The sequence below is a fragment of the Salmo trutta genome, chromosome 27 (genome assembly GCF_901001165.1).
Source record: "Salmo trutta chromosome 27, fSalTru1.1, whole genome shotgun sequence".
NCBI classification, from domain to species: domain Eukaryota; kingdom Metazoa; phylum Chordata; class Actinopteri; order Salmoniformes; family Salmonidae; genus Salmo; species Salmo trutta.
Window position 1 is genome coordinate 13,356,631 of NC_042983.1, and position 22,500 is coordinate 13,379,130.

A 22,500-nucleotide genomic window follows, 5' to 3' on the forward strand; every position below is an offset into this window, starting at 1 on the left:
GAGGAGAGAGAGAGAGAGAGAGAGAATATCTCACCAGGGTGGCCAGGCAGGATGTTAATCAAACATGACTTATTAATGGAATCACCTATCTGTGACGCTACAGTCGAGGACTCCTCTTCTCTCCTCTGCTCCTCTCCTTGCTTTGCTTCTCTCCCCTACTCCCTCTCTTCATCTCTCTCTTCTGTTCTCTTCTCCTCACTCCCCCTTCTCCCCTCTGCTCCCCCTACTCATCCCTCTCTTCTGTCCTCTGCTCCTCACTCCCCCTTCTCTCCTGTCCTCCGCTCCTCACTCTCCTCTCCTTCATTAGTGATGGGTCTATAATATCTCAGCATCTCTCATTCAGTACATCACCACATGAGGAAAAAGGCTAGGTTAAACTTAAGGGTTAGGTTTAAGGTTAGGGTTACAATTAGGTTTAAGATTGAAATTAGGGTTAGGGTAAAAGCCAATTAATGCTTGATCCAAAATGTGGTCGGAGGCTCCGTATGGAGGGTGTAACGCAATTGCGGAGCCTCCGGAGGCATGCAGGGTCCAAATTGAGCTCCGTACTGCGTTGCCGTGCGCCTGCCAAATGTAAATGCTGCACGGCCAATGCAGATGTTGGATTGACCATGCAGAGCCTTTAAGGGGTTGGAAGTTAGGTTTCGGGTTAGGAGTTACGGTTAGGGTTAAATATTTTGAATTAAAATACATTTTAGGTCCCCACGAGGATATAAGAACAAAATATTTGTGTCTGTGTCTGTGTCTGTGTCTGTGTGTGTGTCTGTGTCTGTGTGTGTGCAGGCACGTGTGACCCAACTCTTGTGTGCCTGTAAGCTTACATTTTTTTATTTGTGTGTGTTGTGAAGGGCAGGATACCACTGTCTGTGCCCCTTCTGTATATTTAATTTCCCAATTCCCAAAAATTATTTCTGGATTATGTGAAACTGTGATTCGAGGAGTGTGTGGTGATGTCAGAGCGACCCATTGACCCCCAGTGCTTTCCCAGGCCAAAGTCATTTGGAGAGTTAAGAGAAAACAAGATAAGGAAATCCTGGCTGATACGTGTGTGTGTGTGTGTGTGTGTGTGTGTGTGTGTGTGTGTGTGTGTGTGTGTGTGTGTGTGTGTGTGTTTGAATGCTAGACTGGTCTTACTGTATGAATAATCCAGATGTGGGGTTTTTAAATCCAGCTGCTCGTGACATAGGAAGAGAGACGGAGATGGAGATATGGAGGAGGGCTAATTCAGGATGTGTTGCTCCTCTCCTCTTCATTCTACTTCTCTCCTCCTCTTCCTCCTCTCTACCCCCTCCTCTCCGCTCCTCCTTTTCTCCGTCATTTCTTCTCTTCTTCCTGCATGCCCTCTCCTCCTTGATTTTCCCTCTCTCTCTGTAACTCTTTACATTTTCACTCCAGTCTCCTTTTTACCTCCTTTAACACCTGATTTACCTAGCAAAAGGCACATCTCAATAGGTGGTCCAGGTATCCTCATGTCCTGGCACAAGTGGGGGGTAGGGCTTTCATCTTTTGTTCTCTATTGCGCCACTATTGTTAACCTGAAGCAAGGGGGGAGGCCGATGATATCAAACGGCACCACCAGACCAACTCCTTGAATGGCCAACTCCTTGAATGGCCAACTCCTTGAAGTTTGCAGTTGTCTAAAAAACACAATTTTCCTCAAAACAGATTTTTGTGCCCTTATTAAGTGTGCTCACATTCCTGTATTTATATGTGAGATATTGTTTTTCAACAGGAAAAGTACAAATAAAAAAATCTTCCTTCTCTCTGTCTTCTCCCCGTAGTTGTGTTTCTTTTGTTATTAACCTGTCATGAAGAATGATAAAAAGATTTCCAGATAATAGGTTGGGTATATTTCTATCACTCCTTCATCTTCTTATGTGGTCATTATGCAATGAGATATCTATGTGACATTAACACACACACACACACACACACACACACACACACACACACACACACACACACACACACACACACACACACACACACACACACACACACACACACACACACACACACACACACACAGGTACCACACACATACATACACGCAATTCAATTCAAGGGGCTTTATTGGCATGGGAAACATATGCAAATATTACACTCACTCAAGTTCCAAAATAATAGAGACATTTCAAATATCATATTATGTCTATATACAGTGTTGTAGCGATGTGCAATAGTTAAAGGACAAAGGGGAAAATAAATAAACATAAATAAATACACTCTCTCTCATTTTGCTGTTCTCCCCTACTTCTCTCTCCCACCTTATCTACCTCCATCTCTCTGTGAAATGCACAAAAATAGCAAATTCCTTTTATATATACAGTGGGGGGAAAAAGTATTTCATCCCCTGCTGATTTTGTACGTTTGCCCACTGACAAAGAAATGATCAGTCTATAATTTTAATGGTAGGTTTATTTGAACAGTGAGAGACAGAATAACAACACAAATATCCATGTACCGTCAAATCTTGGGTGAGAACCTCCTTCCCTCAGCCAGGGCATTGAAAATGGGTCGTGGATGGGTATTCCAGCATGACAATGACCCAAAACACACGGCCAAGGCTACAAAGGAGTGGCTCAAGAAGAAGTACATTAAGGTGCTGGAGTGGCCTAGCCAGTCTCCAGACCTTAATCCCATAGAAAATCTGTGGAGGGAGCTGAAGGTTCGAGTTGCCAAACGTCAGCCTCGAAACCTTAATGACTTGGAGAAGATCTGCAAAGAGGAGTGGGACAAAATCCCTCCTGAGATGTGTGCAAACCTGGTGGCCAACTACAAGAAACGTCTGACCTCTGTGATTGCCAACAAGGGTTTTGCCACCAAGTACTAAGTCATGTTTTGCAGAGGGGTCAAATACTTATTTCCCTCATTAAAATGCAAATAATTTTATAACATTTTTGACATGCGTTTTTCTGGATTTTTCTGTTGTTATTCTGTCTCTCACTGTTCAAATAAACCTACCATTAAAATGATAGACTGATCCTTTCTTTATCAGTGGGCAAACGTACAAAATCAGCAGGGGATCAAATACCTTTTACCCCCACTGTACTACATCTCTCTTTGCCTCCACCCCTCTTCTCTCCATCCCTTTTATCTTCCTCATCCCTCCATCATTCTCTCTCTCCCTTCCTTCCATATCCCTCTCTCTCTATCTCTAGCCCATCACTACCTCCTCTCTCATCCCTCTCTTCCCCCTACTCCCCTCTCTCTCCTCTATCCTTCCTTTGCTCTCCTGCTTAGATAGCTCGGTATTCATTAGGATAAACCAAGAACAAACCCGTCCTTGTTTTCACAACATCCTCCCTCTCTCTTCTCTCTCTTTTTTCTCTCTCTCTCTGTAAAAGAGTGGGATGAGCCTGTGTGGTCAGACTCCCCCATGATCTCACAGCCGTTTACGTTGCTCCTTTCTTCTCCCGCCATACCTCGCTTCCATCCCACACGGCAGGGACCAAACAGAGCTTCCGTGTCTTCTCTCGTCATCTCCTTCCCTCTCTCTCCCAAGGGGACCAAGTGTGTGTGTGTGTGCGTCTGCGAGGGGCGAGACAGACGGCTGATCAATGGAGACATTTTAGAAGAGTTTAGGGAAATGACCTGTATCTTATCAGATCCCTCATCCATCCATACTGACATTCACATTGCCCTTTTACCACTCAATCACTTTGTTGAAACATCCTTATGTAAAGAGACAATGTCGTTCTGCTATGCTATAGGATTAGCGGTTAGCGGTGGAAACGCACATAAACCCTAGGACCAATGTTCCCTCTAAGCTGCGGGGGTGCGCTGGTGAGCAGATTGAACTTCACTCAACTTTTTCGAGTTTTCCCCTTTAGTTAACACTATCAAGGTTTCGCTCTACTGTGGGAATTGTGATTGAATCAATGCAATATTAACCACTTTCAATGCAACATACTGAAACAAAATGAACTATGCAAGAGATTTTGTTGTAGGCAGAATGCATCAGAGTAGGATTCTACTGCATTGACTCACATGACTCAGCCCATACTTTACAAAGACCAGTGCGGCATAACCAATCAGAGCTGCAGTAGGCCTATATGCAAATAGATCATTGCCATATATAGTGCATTCAGAAAATATTCAGACCCTTCCACATTTTGTTACGTTACAGCCTTATTCTAAAATGGATTAAATCAACAAAAAAATTCTCATGAATCTACACTCAATACCCCATAATGACAAAGCCAAAACAGGTTTTTAGAAATGTTAGCTAATTTAAAAAACCGAAATATCTTATTTACATAAGTATTCAGACCCTTTGCTATGAGACTCGAATTTGAGCTCAGGTGCATCCTGTTTCTATTGATCATCCTTGAGATGTTTCTACAACTTTTGGACATGGACATGATTGGACATGATTTGGAAAGGCACATAAAAAAACTGACCTCAATCATTCTTAAATGGAAGAAGTTTGGAACCACCAAGACTCGTCCTAGAGCTGGCCGCCCGGCCAAACTAAGCAATCGGGGAAGAAGGGCCTTGGTCAGGGAGGTGACCAAGAACCCGATGGTCACTCTGACAGAGCTCCAGAGTTCCTCTGTGAAGATGGGAGAACCTTCCAGAAGGACAGCACTCCACCAATCAGGCCTTTATGGTAGAGTGGCAAGATGGAAGCAACTCCTCAGTAAAAGCCACATGAGAGCCTCTTTTGGAGTTTGCCAAAAGGCACCTAAAGGACTCAGACCATGAGAAACAAGATTCTGTTCTGATTAAACCAAGATTGAACTCTTTGGTCTGAATGCCAAGCCTCATGTCTGGAGGAAACCTGGCACCATCCCTATGGTAAAGCATGCTGTGGGGTTGTTTTTCAGTGGCAGGGACTGGGAGACTAGTCAGGATCGAGGGAAAGATTAATGGAGCAAAGTACACAGAGGTTCCTTGATCAAAACCTGCCCCAGAGCGCTCAGGACATCAGGCTGTGGCGAAGGTTCACTTTCCAACAAAACAACAACCCTAAGCACATAGCCAAGACAACGCAGGAGTGGCTCCGGGACACATCTCTGAATGTCCTTGAGTGGCCCAGCCAGAGCCCGGACTTGAACCCCATCAAGCATCTCTGGAAAGACCTGAAAATAGCTTTGCAGCAACGCTCCCCATCCAACCTGACAGAGCTTGAGAGGATCTGTAGAGAAGAATGGGAGAAACTCCCCATATACAGGTGTGCCAAGCTTGTAGCGTCATACACAAGAAGACTCGAGGCTGTAATTGCTGCCAAAGGTGCTTCAACAAAGTACTGAGTAAAGGGTCTGAATACTTATGTAAATGTGATATTTCATTTTTTTTTTTATTTATAAATTTGATAAAATTCCTTAACCTCATTTTGCTTTGTCCTTATGGGATTTTGTGTGTAGATTGATGAGGGGGGGAAAACAATTGAATCCATTTTAGAATAAGGCTGTAACATAACAAAATGTGGAATAAGTTAAGGGGTCTGAATACGCTGTATGAATCTGCAATTCACTTTGAACTGGACATGTGTTTACAGCCTGAGTGGTCGTCAGTAGACGCGCTTGTTTTGAGATCAAAGTGAGTGCTGCTTGTAGCCACGTGTGCACATGTATACATATCCTTTGCTAGTTAGTGAGTTATTAACCCAGTTATAGATCATTTGTAGTCCGCAATGGGGGAGTGATTAATTCCTTCAAGAGCACAAAACGTGTACATTTCTAGACATCTTTGAAAAGCAAGTCGGCTAAAGAGCATTTTTATGTCTTTAAGGGGCATTGTTGTGTTTTGAGAGTCTTGAGTAAGCTAAGTATCCAATAGGCAGAGGGTAGCATTGTTTGTCTGATTCTCTGTAATAATGGTATGGGAATTATAATGAAAGTCTCAGGCCTACATTGAACACCACCCTTTGGCTTCTACTGTAGGCTGATTTCCATGTTAAAATGTTATGGGATGCATTTTCTCTTGTTTCTTTCTCATCAATTGTATTTGATGGTAGGCCACTCTGGTAGGCCTACATTATGATCAAATAGCCACAGTAGCCTACTTGACCACTGTCTGAAACTGTAACTCACAGCGGGTACAGCCTCAGTGTTCACAGTAAACAAGCGCTGGAAGTTGCACAGAATTTTCACAACATTCAAGTTTGCGCTCAGCAGATCAAAGGGATTAGAGGAAACATTGCCTTGGACCTCTTACTCTCTCCACCTTGGTTGTTCTCATTCCCCCTATCCTTCTGTCCCTCCCCTCATCTGTCTGTTCTCATGCTGAATCTGTCACTAGAGTGTGATCCAATGACCCTCTCCATTCATCTCTCTTTCTCTCTCTCCCTCACTCACTCTCTCTCTCTCTCTCTCTCTCTCTCTCACTCTCTCTCTCTCTCTCTCTCTCTCACACACACACACACACACACACACACACACACACACATACACACACACTCTCCATTCATCTTCATCCATCTCTCCTTCGCCCCATAGCTTTTTATAGTCCCGTAAGGACTTTACAGACAGAAATTTGTCATGTTGCTTTCATCACTTTATTCATTTCTACATGTCCATTCATCTCTGATGTTAAACCAGCCCACAGTTCTTAGAGCTGGCATGTGACGGATTATCTTAATTAATAAGCACTTCATCGATGAATGATTAATGATGAGCCATACAAATCAAATCAAATCAAACTTTGTCACCTGCGCCGAATACAACAGGTGTAGTAGACCTTAACGTGAAATGCTTACTTACAAGCCCTTAACCAACAGTGCAGTTCAAGAAAGAGTTTAGAAAATATTTACCAAATAAACAAAAGTAAAAAATATTTAAAAAGTAACACAATAAAATAACAATAACGAGGCTATATACAGGGGGTACCGGTACCGAGTCAATGTGCAGGGTTAGTTAGTTAGCTTAGTTGAGGTAATTTATACATGTAGGTAGGGGTAAAGGGACTATGCATTGATAATGAACGGTGAGGGTCAATGTAAATAGTCCTGGTTGCCATTTGATTAATTGTTCAGCAGTCTTATGGCTTGGGGGTAGAAGCTGTTAAGGAGCCTTTTGGTCCTAGACTTGGCGCTCTGGTACCGCTTGCCGTGCGGTAGCAGAAAGAACAGTATATGACTTGGGTGACTGGAGTTTGACACTTTGGGGCTTTCCTCTGACACCGCCTGGTATATAGGTCCTGGATGGCAGGAAGCTTGGCCCCAGTGATGTACTGGGCCATACGCATTACTCTCTGTAGCGCCTTACGGTCAGATGCCAAGCAGTTGCCATACCAGGCGGTGATGCAACCGGTCAGCATGCTCTCGATGCAGCTGTAGAACTTTTTGAGGATCTAGGGACCCATGCCAAATCTTTTCAGTCTCTTGAGGGGGAAAAGGTGTTGTCGAGCCCCCTTCACGACTGTCTTGTTGTGTTTGGACCATGATAGTTTGTTGGGGATGTGGACACCAAGGAACTTGAAACTCTCGACCCACTCCACTGCAGCCCCGTCGATGTTAATGGGGGCCTATTTGGCCTGCCTTTTCCTGTGGTCCATGATCAGCTCCTTTCGCTTGCTCACATTGAGGGAAAGGTTGTTTTCCTGGCACCACATTGCCAGGTCTCTGACCTCCTCCCTATAGGTTGTCTCATCATTGTCGGGGATCAGGCCAACCACTGTTGTGTCGTCAGCAAACTTAATGATGGTGTTGGAGTTGTGGTTGGTCACGCAGTCGTGAGTGAACAGGGAGTACAGGAGGGAACTAAGCATACACCCCTGAGGGGCCCACGTGTTGAGAATCAGCATGGCAGATGTGTTGTTGCCTACCCTTACCAACAGGGGGCGGCCCGTCAAGAAGTCCAGGATCCAGTTGCATGTGTTTAGTCCCAGGGTCCTTAGTTTAGTGATGAGCTTTGTGGGCACTATGGTGTTGAACGCTAAGTTGTAGTCAATGAACAGCATTCTCACATAGGTGTTCCTTTTGTCCAGGTGGGAAAGGGCAGTGTGGAGTGGGATTGAGATTGCATCCTCTGTGGATCTGTTGGTGCGGTATGTGAATTGGAGTGGGTCTAGGGTATCTGGGATGATGGTGTTGATGTGAGCCATGACCAGCCTTTCAAAACACTTCATGGCTACCAATGTGAGTGCTACGGGCGGTAATCATTTAGGCAGGTTGCCTTCGCTTCCTTGGGCACAGGGACTATGGTGGTCTGCTTGAAACATGTTGGTATTACAGACTCGGTCAGGGAGAGGTTGAAAATGTCAATGAAGACACTTGCCAGTTGGTCTGTGCATGCTTTGAGTACATGTCCTGGTAATCCTTCTGGCCCCGTGACTTTGTGAATGTTGACCTGTTTAAAAGCTGGTGCTCTCATGCATGATTCAGTGTCGCTTGCCTCGAAGCGAGCAAAAAAGGCATTTAGCTTGTCTGGTAGGCTCACGTCACTGGGCTGTGAGCTGCCCAGTGACGTGAGCTGGGTTTCCCTTTGTAGTCCGTAATAGTTTTCAAGCCCTGCCACATTCAACGAGTGTCAGAACCGGTGTAGTAGGATTCAATCTTAATCCTCTATTGACACTTTGCCTGTTTGATGGTTCATCTGTGGGCATAGCGGGATTTCTTATAAGCGTCCGGATTAGTGTCCCACTCCTTGAAAGCAGTTGCTGTAGCCTTTAGATTGATGTGGATGTTGCCTGTAATCCATGGCTTCTGGTTAGGATGTGTACGTACTGTCACTGTGGGGACGACATCGTCGATGCACTTATTGATGAAGCCGATGACTGAGGTGGTATACTCCTCAATGCCATTGGATGAATCCTGGAACATATTCCAATCTGTGCTATTTAAACAGTCCTGTAGCGTAGCATCTGCGTCATCTGACCACTTCCGTATTGAGCGAGTCACTGGTACTTCCTGCTTTAGTTTTTGCTTGTAAGCAGGAATCAGGAGGATAGAATTATGGTCAGATTTGCCAAATGGAGGGCGAGAGAGAGCGTTCTGTGTGCGGAGTAAAGGTCGTCTAGAGTTTTTTTTCCCTCTGGTTGCACATGTGACATGCTGGTAGAAATAAGGTAAAACGTATTTAAGTTTGCCAGCATTAAAGTCCCTGGCCACTAGGAGCGCCTCTTCTTTGTTTGCTTATGGCCTTATACAGCTGGTTGAGTGCGGTCTTAATGCCAGCATCGGTTTGTGGTGTTAAGTAGATGGCTACAAATAATATAGAATAATACAGTAGCATTGATAACAGTCTATCAGTTACGGAGCTCAGAGATGGAGCATGGCATTTAAGTAGCACTGAATATTCTCTGATGAATCATTCACATGTGGACAGCTCAGCTTTAGAACACCTTATTCATTTAATCGACTACTCATCTTGATTAGCTGAATCAGGTGTGTTAGTACTGGGCTGGAACTAAAGCCTGCACACCCTGTATCTCTCCTCCAAGACTATTGGCCTGTGAACTGAAGTGTGCACTTGTTCCCTCCCTCTCGTGAATTTAAAAGGAATGAACTGGTTCAAAAAAATTGGGGCAAACTCCCTCTAACCTAGGTTTACACCAATCCAATGTTTTAAATCAAAGAGCGGGAGTGAGCAAATGCTCACATCAGGGAGAGGGGTAGGAGATCAGATCACAGCAGCCTATAGGCCCCATTCAGAATTGGTTTAATTAGTCCTTCTTTTAAATTAGTTAGCTACACTGTGGCCTTACTAAACACTCATAAGAGATACAATATAAGAGCTCCTCAGAGAATAGGATGTAAGTGTAAGGTTAGAGGTCAGTAACAGAAACACACCTACATTGCTTCATTGATCCATTGAGCCTCTCTGTGATTGCACATGTCAAATCAAATCAAATCAAAATCAAATAAAATTTATTTATATAGCCCTTCGTACATCAGCTGAAATCTCAAAGTGCTGTACAGAAACCCAGCCTAAAACCCCAAACAGCAAGCAATGCATGTGAAAGAAGCACGGTGGCTGGGAAAAACTCCCTAGGAAAACTCCTGAGAAAGGCCAAAAACCTAGGAAGAAACCTAGAGAGGAACCAGGCTATGAGGGGTGGCCAGTCCTCTTCTGGCTGTGCCGGGTGGATATTATAACAGAACATGGTCAAGATGTTAAAATGTTCGTAAATGACCAGCATGGTCAAATAATAATAATCATAGTAGTTGTCGAGGGTGCAACAAGCACGTCCGGTGAACAGGTCAGGGTTCCGTAGCCGCAGGCAGAACAGTTGAAACTGGAGCAGCAGCATGGCCAGGTGGACTGGGGACAGCAAGGAGTCATCATGCCAGGTAGTCCTGAGGCATGGTCCTAGGGCTCAGGTCCTCCGAGAGAAAGAAAGAAAGAGAGAAAGAGAGAATTAGAGAGAGCATATTTACATTCACACAGGACACCGGATAAGACAAGAGAATACTCCAGATGTAACAGACTGACCCTAGCCCCCCGACACATAAACTACTGCAGCATAAATACTGGAGGCTGAGACAGGAGGGATCAGAAGACACTGTGGCCCCATCCGATGATACCCCCGGACAGGGCCAAACAGGCAGGATATAACCCCACCCACTATGCCAAGGCACAGCCCCCACACCACTAGAGGGATATCTACAACCACCAACTTACCGTCCGAAGACAAGGCCGAGTATAGCCCACAAAGAACTCCGCCACGGCACAACCCAAGGGGGGGGCGCCAACCCAGACAGGAAGACCACGTCAGTGGCTCAACCTACTCAAGTGACGCACCCCTCCCATGGACGGCATGGAAGAACACCAGTAAGTCAGTGACTCAGCCCCTGTAAAAGGGTTAGAGGCAGAGAATCCCAGTGGGAAGAGGGGAACCGACAAGGCAGAGACAGCAAGGGTGGTTCGTTGCTCCAGCCTTTCCGTTCACCTTCACACTCCTGGGCCAGACTATACTTAATCATAGGACCTACTGAAGAGATAAGTCTTCAGTAAAGACTTAAAGGTTGAGACTGAGTCTGCGTCTCTCACATGGGTAGGCAGACCATTCCATAAAAATGGAGCTCTATAGGAGAAAGCCCTACCTCCAGCCGTTTGCTTAGAAATTCTAGGGACATGTCAATCATAAATGGTCTGCAGTAGTAATCATTCACTGTCTGTCTCCCTATGTGGTCTTCTTTCCCTCTCTCTCTTTCTCTCTCTCTCTCTCTAGAAGGATGGTAAGGTGGTGGATGGCAGTCTGTTGGGGGATGCCAACGGGGTAGAGCCTGGTCCAGGAAGAGTGAAGGAGTCTGGGAAATGGCAGAAGCCCCAGTTCACACACAAAGCCCTGATGAACTGTTGTCTGATCAAATGGATCATCACCAGCAGGACAACACCAGACAAAGGTGAGGAGGGAGAGGGTGGGGGCGGACTGGAAGGTGAGGGAGGGGGGGAGTGGGGAAAGGTGGAGAGAGGGGTAAGGGACAGAGACAGAAGGGAGAGAGGGGGTGGAGAGAAAGGGGGAGAACTGTGTAGTCGAATGTTTAAACTCTAATTAACTGGATTGGAATTGATTCATGGATCGACTAGCCTGACCTCTCCTGGTCCCTGTGGTTGAGCCGACATGTTCAGTACCAGGAACATTTACCACGGGGTCAGAGTTCACACACACACTGTATTTGATTAATCAAAGGCCCTTCTTTTGCTCATTATTTTGGAGCTCTTTGTTACACTTCAGTGGCTAAGCTTGTATAGACCAGGGTTTCCCAAACTGGGTCCCGCCCCCTGGGTGTATGTTTTGGTTTTTAACTTAGCACCATACAGCTGATTCAAATGACCAACTCATCATCAAGCTTGGATTATTTGAATCAGCTGGGCAGTGCTAGGGCAAAAAACAAAACGTGCACCCTCTCCCCCTGCATGTCTCTAAATGTACAGCATTCACATCATACTGTTCTATTAGATGGCTGTTCCTTGAGTGAGTGTCTCCTCAGAAGTTTACTGTAATGGCTCTTCAGTGCCACCATGTGGTTTAAAAGGGGAAATACACATTTAAATATTTATTTTTGTGCATGATACTGTTGCGGGGGTGTGAGGCATGAGAAACATTGACCTCACTCTATGTGTATTCTGTATTCTGTTCTTAATAATGTAACAGCACCGCATGGATCTAAAGCTATACAGTTATTCTAGTACGTAACAATGTATCAAAAAGCTGATGTTTCATGGATGTTATTCTTGCAGGTCAGTGAAAGGTCTATATCCTATAGATTCTGTTTCTGTGGTCACAGTCACAGTGTTCTGTGTCAGCAGCATGAACATCAGATAGAGGGAGAGAGAAAGAGAGAGAGAGAGAGAGAGAAAGAAAGAAAGCGAGAGAAAGAGAGACACAGAGAGAGAGAGAGCAAGAGAGAAATGGGAGGGAGAGACGGGAGAGAAAATAGCGACGGGGAGGTAGAGTGAGATAGAGAGGGAGACTGGGAAGAGAAAGAACGATGGGGGGGGTAGGCTTTGGTCCGTTTGCTACTGTGAGTCCCTCTAATCTGCTGGATACACAGAAGCCTATTGCATGTAACAAACCGTTATATCACCTGCATGGTCAAGCAAGTTAATGTTTTCAACAGGTTACTAACCAACTACTGATTTACAACCACAGAGTTACCGCAAGTCAGCACAAAGACAACAGGAGCACTGCCTGCGCTATTCTAGCATACCACTCTGTGTGTGTGTGTGTGTGTGTGTGTGTGTGTGTGTGTGTGTGTGTGTGTGTGTGTGTGTGTGTGTGTGTGTGTGTGTGTGTGTGTGTGTGTGTGCTCGCAAGCAAAACATTTTATTTTGTTCACTCTCCTCTTTCATGTTGGCAAAACGATCTATGGCGCTGTCATACAGTACACTTTTAGTTTCTGTTGTTATAGGCTACCTAGCTAAATGCTTGCTTGTTTAACTTCCTCGCATGGACAACAATGAACCACAGAACCAGCTAAGTTAGCTAGTTAGTTAACGTGAGCTTACTAGGCTACATCTAGGCTACATATTGAACTTCAATGGTTTCAGGCCAGTGGCACAACATATTACATTATGGTTAGATCATAATCATTGGCCTGTACAGATAATTAAATCAAAACCACAAGTCCAAATCCCCGGGGCTGCTAGCTACTGCAGGACATCAACACAAGCAGACCAGAAACAGACAAGTTTTTCTGAAAATGACATTTTGCTTAAGAAGTGATTTGATTGGTCTGAAGCCAAATTCAAACTGGCCTCCCTTCGGGGGCGTTTTGCTGCACCAGGACAACCCACAGTTGAGCTCAGCTCAATGCTGATTGGCTATTTTTTATTTTTTGCTGGGCCAATTGTGCATCGCCCCATGGACCTCCTGGTCGCGGCCGGCTGCAACAGAGCCTGGGTTCGAACCCAGAATCTCTGGTGGCACAGACCACTGCGCCACCCGGGAGGCCCCTGGACTGTGTTTGACAGGGTTGGGTTTATTCAGAAGCAGATGCTTGGAGGTCTGTGTTTCTGGGGACCCTGATTTGGAGCTGTTGACCTCCATCTTCCTGGTTACCTCGTTCCTTCCTGGTTACCTTAGTGAGGACGGAGATTAAGAAGGAGGTGAATAACTTCCCACGCTGCTTCTGTGGCTTCCTCACCGGATCACCCACTCCAGGTACTCCAGGTGGTCTCTTCCTCTGTGTGTCTCTCCAACATAGTGCCATGCTCTTCTAGGCCAGTGACCTATATGTGTGGGAGACTAGATAGCATGATGTTATTAAGTTACAGCATGGGTCAGAACAGAGCAGAGCAGGTCAGTGGGGTGCTTAATCCATTATAGGGGGTCATTGGGTGGAACGCTCATTCTGGTCTTTCCTCCCGTCTGGTTTTTGGTCTATCTTGCTCTCGGCAGGTTGTTAGTATTAGCAACACTATATTGCCACTCTTCAGTTAGTGGGTGTTTTCGTTGTTTTTAAGACTGGTACAAACACCAAGACAAATACGTGTCAGCGTTTTTGTAATGGCATTAACGTTTTTTCGGTGTGCTCCCTGACTTCTGGTTATGACTCGGCTTGTCTGTCTGTCTGTCTGTCTGTCTGTCTGTCTGTCTGTCTGTCTGTCTGTCTGTCTGTCTGTCTGTCTGTCTGTCTGTCTGTCTGTCTGTCTGTCTGTCTGTCTGTCTGTCTGTCTGTCTGTCTGTCTGTCTGTCTGTCTGTCTGTCTGTCTGCCTGCCTGCCTGCCTGCCTGCCTGCCTGCCTGCCTGCCTGCCTGCCTGCCTGCCTGCCTGCCTGCCTGCCTGCCTGCCTGCCTGCCTGCCTGCCTGTCTGTCTGTCTGTCTGTCTGTCTGTCTTTTGACCTACAATTAATTAGATGTATGCCTGTCCTTCCGTTGTGCCATTGATTAGATGCAAACCTATCCCCCCATCCTCCTCTGTCCTTCTGTCCAACAGCATCCATCCATTCATCACTCTCTCTGCCACTGCTGAATCAGCAAGCTCATGTACTTCTCTTTCTATTCTTTTTTAGTTCTCTCCTTTTTCGAACCTTCTCTGCTCCCATGCTGTCTTTCTCTTTCTCCGTCCTCTGTTATGTAGCCTAGGGGTGTCTGGGGAAAGCATGTTTTAGTGTATGACAGTGTTTGCTCCCCCTTCCCTATCTTAACTCCAAGGGCCAGAGAAGAGATAGATAATAGTTTAAAAAATGGGGCTGCTATGACTGTTACTATACTGTTAAGATGTTATTTTGAAAACAGATCTCTCTCTCCTCTCCTCTCCCCCCTTTCTCTCTTTACTCAGTATGTCCCTTTGAAAGTTGGCTAATGCAGTTCACAGTCTAAATCCCCATAATTCACAATTCCATGCAGTTTAAATAGGGGCGTAATACCCTACAGATCTGTTACCTAAACCACATTCTGACTCAAAATAACCCAGACAGATGGAGTTAGAGAAAAAAAGGAGACCGTGGAAAAAGAAAAGGTGGAGGAATAGAGATAGAGGGGGGTGATAAATATGACTTATTATTCATTTATCAACATGAGAGAAAAAGATGAGAGAGAAGAAACGTGGGCAGGTGAGACCCAGGGCGAGAGGGAAAGAGAGGGGGAGGGAATATTTCAAAGGGAGAGAAATTAGCTTTGGGGTTAAAAAGTATTATTTAATTGCCTAGCTGTGGCTGTCTCTAAACCTGCAGGGCTGAGGTGAAGTATGAATGAGTGATTGCCATCTGTAATCAGAGGGATTGGTATGAGTTAAGATGAATTAGGTGTAGATATGGTTGTCCTTGTTCGATAGAGGTATTGGACTTCTTTCAGCGATGTTCCAATTGGCGGATTCATTGCCAAATATACAAGCAGACACGGTCTCTGAAAGACTACAACTTGTCTTGGGCAGTGCTTCGTGCTCTGGCCCACCTCCCTCCCCCAAAGCGGGCTTTATTTAAAAGGAGGCGGACACTAACAACAATCCTTTGACCTCCTAGTGTGCATAGTAGCCCAGAGGGAGGAGTAGGTGTCAGTGGATGCAGTAAGCAGGTGGGTGTTTGGTAGGGCAAGGTGGGATTAGTTTCAGGAGCTAAGTGAAAGGCTGGTCATGGCTCACATCAACACCATCATCCCGGAAATGCTATACCCACTCCAATTTGCATACCGCCCCAACAGATCCACAGATGATGCAATCTCAATTGCACTCCACACTGCCCTTTCCCACCTGGACAAAAGGAACACCTATGTGAGAATGTTGTTCATTGACTACAGCTCAGTGTTCAACACCATAGTGCCCACAAAGCTCATCACTAAACTAAGGACCCTGGGACTAAACACCTCCCTCTGCAACTGGATCCTGGACTTCCTGGCGGGCCGCCCCCAGGTGGTAAGGGTAGGTAACAACACATCCACCACGCTGATCCTCAACACGTGGGCCCCTCAGGGGTGCGTGCCTAGTCCCCTCCTGTACCCCCTGTTCCCTCATTACTGCACGGCCAGGCACGACTCCAACACCATCATTAAGTTTGCCAATGACACAACAGTGGTAAGCCTGATTACCGACAACGATGAGACAGCCTATAGGGAGGAGGTCAGAGACCTGGCCGTGTGGCGTAAGGACAACAACCTCTCCCTCAACGTGATCACGACAAAGGAGATGATTGTGGACTACAGGAAAAGGAGGACCGAGCACACCGCCATTCTCATCGACGGGGCTGTAGAGGAGCAGGTTAAGAGCTTCAAGTTCCTTGGTGTCCACATCACCAACAAACTAACATGGTCCAAGCACACAAAGACAGTTGTGAAGAGGGCACGACAAAACCTATTCCCCTCAGGAGACTGACAAGATTTGGCATGGGTTCTCAGATCCTCAAAAGGTTTTACAGCTGCACCATGGAGAGCATCCTGACGGGTTGCATCCCTGCCTGGTATGGCAACTGCTCGGCCTCCGACCACCGCAAGGCACCACAGAGGGTAGTACGTACGGCCCAGTACATCACCGGGACCAAGCTTCTTGCCATCCAGGATCTCTGTACCAGGCAGTGTCAGAGGAAGGCCCTAAAAATTGTCAAAGACTCCAGCCACCCTAGTCATATACTGTTCTCTCTGCCACCGCACGGCAATCGGGAACCGGAGCGCCAAGTCTAGGTCCAAGAGGCTTCTAAACAGCTTCTACCCCCAAGCCATAAGACTCCTGAACACCTAATCAATGGCTACCCAGACTATTTGCATTGCCTGCCCTCCCCCCTCTTCTACGCTGCTGCTACTCTCTGTTATTATCTATGCATAATCACTAATAACTCTACCTATATGTACATAAGGAATCACTCCTCTCAATAGCGCCCTTTCCTTGAGAGCAAAACATTTCACATCTCTTGTCCCTATTCGTTTTTAACATGGATCACCTGCTCCCTCTGACCAGCAGAAACACAAACAATTATCACCAGACCACTTCTGGTTACCTTCACCGATTCCACAGCATCCAACACAAATGGGTGAGCCAAAAGGTAAGGGTCCACTTTTTTCAAAAACATCACTCCTACTATCACAGCCTCTCTGAGTTGGTCACCATTATTCAAGTTTGTTGGCACGCCCCCTCTAACCTAGCGGGCGGTATCAGGATTCGCTATGAATGCCGGAATTTGTGGTTTACTATGAGCAGACGAATACATTTCAAGTTGACATTTTAGTCATTTACGTAGCAGACGCTCTTATCCAGAGGGATTTACAGTAATGAGTGCACACATTTTAATACTTTTTTCATACTGGTCCCCCGTGGGAATGGAACCCTCAACCCTGGCGCTGCTCTACCAACTGAGCACCACAGGAATACACAGGGAATAGACATTTCCCGATTCTACCAGTAAAATGAAAATGTGCTGGTTCTAGCTTGTGGTTTGGATAATTGTGATGTTTATGAAAAAAACGTAACGTTGTTAATATAGTAATAACTATATGCCGTCGCAGAGCCAGGGTGAAATTCCCCTTCAACTTTACCTGCTATAATTCTAGCTGCATCCCAGTAGACAGTGGCCTGACATTGGCGTTCCAGACCATTATTTTGGAATTAATTAATTAAATAATTTTATTAGACATATCTAAAAAACATATTGCGTTGCCTCTAGTGGAAAAACGAGAAACATATGTGTAATCGAACGGGTTTCTTTTGTTTCCATTTGGGTTCTTGTTTTGAATCGATTACATCCTTGTGGCACTGAGACACTGAACAGGAACATAGGAATGACCAACCACGTGACACATTGTAGGTCTACACATGTTACACGATCGTGACTGTTTCTGGAGAACAGCTGAGTAACACTTCATGTGATTCTTTCAATAGGCTGAACTCTCATTTGATCCATCCTCCCATGTTTCATCTCTCATTGACTGACAATGAGGACTGAAGATATCAGATCACAAACCTGTCAGCATTACTGTATACCAGAGCCGTATTTAGGTAAACGTGACTCTGCTGCATACATGATGTTACCGCCCTCTAGTGGGCATTGTAAATGATTACACAGCTTGGATTGTGTCCTTAGCATGGTTATATGACCAATTTTGTACTTTGTGTGGTTATTTAGTTAAGACCCAACTTTTACAACAGTTTGTACAGTTCCTCAGGTACACGTGTTACAGGTAGTATATTTAAAGTATTTCACGGTGCCGCAAGGATGTAATCGATTCAAAACAGGAAACAAAAGAACAAGATGGAACAAGATAGGAGTGCGGGAAGCGGAGTTGAAGGGTACTTAAATGTGAGGAATGTGGACAGAGTGAGAGAAACAGACAGAGAGAAGAAGAGAAGAAAGTGGTGGAAGTGTGTGATGTTTCATGTGAAAGGTCATGCTCTTTAGAATGTCCTGTTTGATCTCTCTCTCTCTCTCTCTCTCTCTCGCTCTCTCTCTTTCTCTTTCTCTGTCCCTCTCTCTTCATCTGTCTGACTCAAACCCAGTGTCACAAACTCCAAACAGACTGGGAAATGTGACACACACACACACACACACACACACCGTCTGCCCTCTCCACACAGTTTTCAGCATCAGTTAAATCTGTGCTGTGATCTATCGGGCTGTAGTTTGATATGACGGGTAGAATAGTTGTTATCTGATGGGTTCACTATTATTATTACTTTATTTATTGAGTGGATCACTTTGCGTGTCTCATTGAAGTGTTAAGTTGTGACTACTTTTCTCCAATCGTAGTTGTCTCTTCTCGTTGGAATCTTGCATCGATTCTTCGTGTCATCTCATTGGAGTCTTTAGTTTGGCATTTGTGGCATCACTATTGAGAGCTGAAGTCTCGTCTTGTCTAGTCTAGTTTATTCTCTTGTCACCTTGTGCTGTCTGGTCTCGCCTGGTTGCTATGGGTGCTGTGATGGCAGCTCTCTCCCTGGAGGCCAGGAGGCGTCTGTCTCGCCCCAGCTGTCTGTCTGACTGTCACCATAGTGCTGCACGCTACCACCGCTCAGGTAGGCTCTTACCCCACTCTCTACTACTCTTCTCTCTGACTTTCCCCTGACTCTCGACCTCTCTACTGTGGCTTTTCCTCTCTATGCTCTTTATTTCTATACTCATGTTCTCTGTCTGACTGTCACCATAAGGCCGCTAGATACCACTGCTCAGGTATTGTACACCGTCACATGTACCATCTCTCTCTTTCAACTCCCTCCCTCTCTTCCCTCAGTAAGTCCGGTTCTGAATATGGCTCTGCGGTGTTTAAAAGCAGTATTTAGACGTGTCCATATTGGTGTGTATCTTGTCTGTTTGTGTGTTGGACTCTGTCACTCTGTTACAGTAGGACTGTTTTCTCCAGCCAGATACGAATAGCATGGGTCAATCCTCAGGCTATCTATGGCTCAGCTGTCCAGAGGCTGGGTCTGGAGCTAATGATGATCCACTCACTGACCAGATCCCAGACATTGAGCTCTTTCCTGTCTGTCTGCTCTCAAGCGAACTGTATGTTTGTAGTGTTGAACAAATTAGATAATAAGCTGATCTTTGCAGTGATGCTGGCTGGGATGACACACAAACACACACCAGTCTGTGGAACCAAATCACTGTGGGTATTGAGTGACTGGAGCGACATACTGTAGGGAGAGATTTACAGTAGTGTTTTCGTGAGGGTAAAGTTTCCATCTGATATTCACAGACAGACAGACATACATACAGACATACACGCACACATTTAGGGTCACAGGTTATATGTCTATCTAATTGCCAAGCAGGCTTCCCTAACATGTCAGAGTAGTGATGATTGTTGTGTATAGATATAAGGATACGGAGTGGTATAGTTAGTGCTGTGGAGTTAGGAGCAGAGGACAGGGGAGAGGCTCAGCACAGGTTCATTGATCTCTCTCACTCTGGCCTCTCGCTGTCTCCCAGCCATCTGCATCAATGCATTAGCGAGCGCTCACACACACACACACACACACACACACACACACACACACATCTCCATCTTACTCAAAGCATTAGCAAGTCCACACTCATCAACTACTGTATCTTATCCTCAGTTTTCCACCACCTATCCACAGATGTCTCGCACAAGTGCGCACATGCACACATACAGAAACATCTCCTTTTATTGTCTTCTGAACACAGCCCTTGTCTAGCGCTTGCTGTGTGTGTGTGTGTGTGTGTGTGTGTGTGTGTGTGTGTGTGTGTGTGTGTGTGTGTGTGTGTGTGTGTGTGTGTGTGTGTGTGTGTGTGTGTGTGTGTGTGTGTGTGTGTGTGTTTGATCCTCCTATCGGGCCCTCTGTCTCAGTCTGGAAATGTGACTTCACCCCTGGTCCCCAAGCACTACGTCTGAAAAGAGAAGATGGGGGGGGGGTTGGTCAGAAAGAGAAGAGAGGGAGAGCGAGACAAAGAGAGAGAATAAAATTGGGAACAACATGAGATACTGAGCCTGTGGTTAGAAAGCGTGAAGGAATAAATGTGAGGATGGAGGTCGGCTGGAAAGAGAGAGGTGGGACGGATGAGATGAACAGAGGGAGGAGAGGAGGGGCGATATGGACAGAAAGAGAGGAGGTTTGGAGTGGATGGAGAGAGTCACTGGACTGCCCACTGTAGCTTCATCATCTGTGGTTTCTTACGGGACAGAGGGGAAAGAGAGAGACAAAAGGAGGGTGGGGGGGAGAGAGAGCGCAGAAGAGGAGAGAAGGGAAGGCAACTGGCGGTAAGGGATGGGCGGTGCTTGCTGGTAGCTCTTCAGTCCATCGGACACCTCTCAGCTCTACACAGACCCAATCCTCCGGAACCCTATGTGGTCACTACCTGGAATAAACTGGACTGAAAATACTGGACCAGACTGGGCGTGTGAACCGCATTAGCGTGAATCACATCGAACATGGCGTGAACCCAACCAGATCTGGACCAGATTCAATTGGACTGGACTGGACCAAGTGTTACTGCGAGAAAGAGGAAGGAATGGTCGGGAAACAAAGAGAAATAAGTGCAAAGATTGTTCGTAATGTCTTAGAAAGTGGTGTTTGGTGAATTATCAGAGACTAGAGTACTGATATTTAACGAGTCTATTGATCTGTCAATTATAGTATTGATTATATTGTGGATTGATTGATTAACTGATTGATTTACACATACTGTATACTATGACAAGATCTAAAATAAGGAAGGAAGGAAAGGCACCTGGTATTGTGTTTCATTCACAGACAGGGACTATTTTAAGTTCAGAGATTCTGTTTCTTTATGTTGTGGATGTTCTTATATTTCTGTTGATATCGTGGGAAAGATGAGATGATCACAGTGAGGTGTAGGATTTCCCTCTCGCCACTTCTACACACCTTCCTGAGTCAGCAAGTAAGTCACCTGATTCACTTCAACGATTCACAGTTTTAAAACACATCATGAACCGGACATCACAGAACATTGATTGGAATTCTCTGTAATTCCTGAAGGTGATTTTATCCAGAGATTATTCAGTCCCCCAAAATGACGGCTCTAAGATGATTGACATTTACCTTTTGGACTGTAAAGGTGTACAGTGATGCTCTATCAATGGCTATCTGTCTGGATTTTTGAGAACAACTGTGGAGGAATGACAACAATATTCACTTTAGACCGCTCCTCACCACCAAAATAAGTGGCCTTGGACTCAACCTCTATTTTCCCACAGGTCAGATCTAAAGAGAGCATTTTTTCCCCATGTCTACCCACTTTTTAATATTTTCCATTCCATAATCTTTGACATTTTACATCCATTTTCTTGTCCATTCTTTCATGCTGCCCAGCTCGTTATGTTAGCACCAGCTGATAAGCTTAGCCAAGCCTCCAAGTACCTAGCCTACCTGACTGACTGGTGGATAGCCTAGCATCTGTTGTTCAACCACAGCGACTATCACTATCATTAACCTTGCACCTGCTGGAGTCTCCCCCCCCCCCCCCCCCCCCCCCCCCCCCCCCCCCCTTCCGCCTTCCCCGGCACCAGGCCTCTGTGTGTGGGCTTGCCCTCAGCGGGCTCCCCCTGCCGTCTCTCCCAGCCATGGGGTTTCAGATCCAGGGCATGGAGCTGTTTGCCATTGGCGTGGTCATGATCATGTTTGTGGCCGTGCTCAAGGGCTTTGGCATCCTGGAGCCCATGTCCTCCTTTGAAGGTAAGGGCCCTGAGGAGGCTCCAGTAGGCTAGAAATCCAATGAAATGTCAGGGAAGCAAAAAGGCTGGTGGTTTGTATCTTTTTATTCCATGTTCACAAATGGGGACATGGCGTTTAGCTCGATGTTTCAGCTAAGGCAGGGCATTAACTCTGCCATCTGAGGTTGGGTGTTCAAACTGTATCTTGTATTTGGGAGGCAAAGTGGATATGTGGTACCAGGGGGGTTACACAGTAGATATGCTGGGATCATATCTGGTATCTGGGTAACTAGTATCTGGGATAGGGCATTTGGTGTTTGATATTTTGGCATTTGATATATTCTAAGATAGTATAAAAAGAAAGGAAGAAAGTTGCACACTCTATATATGTTCCCAACAATTGAATTGGTCAACTTAACCAAACCTAAAGCTGCCATCTTCTGAGGCAGTGTGTATCTTGCAATTGGGCATTCTGAGATAGGGGATTGTGGTATCTATTAGGAAATATCTCTCAAGAGAAAAATGTTTTAGTGGGCATTAAAGTAAAGTTTA

At 45.6% G+C, this 22,500-nt stretch overlaps 1 protein-coding gene across 3 annotated transcripts in view; it reads left to right on the forward strand.

Moving 5' to 3' along the window:
• The window catches only part of LOC115164336 (calsenilin-like), a 40,147-nt gene that overhangs the window by 6,812 nt on the left and 10,835 nt on the right, over positions 1 to 22,500 (forward strand). Inside the window, exon 2 of one of the 3 annotated variants that reach the window (XM_029716719.1) lies at positions 11,119 to 11,293. In XM_029716719.1, coding sequence (XP_029572579.1) covers positions 11,119 to 11,293 — 175 coding nt within the window. Of the gene's footprint in view, positions 1 to 11,118; positions 11,294 to 12,001; positions 12,132 to 21,838; positions 21,971 to 22,500 lie in introns of those variants that run through there. The other 2 variants (XM_029716721.1, XM_029716722.1) reach the window with 2 other exon arrangements.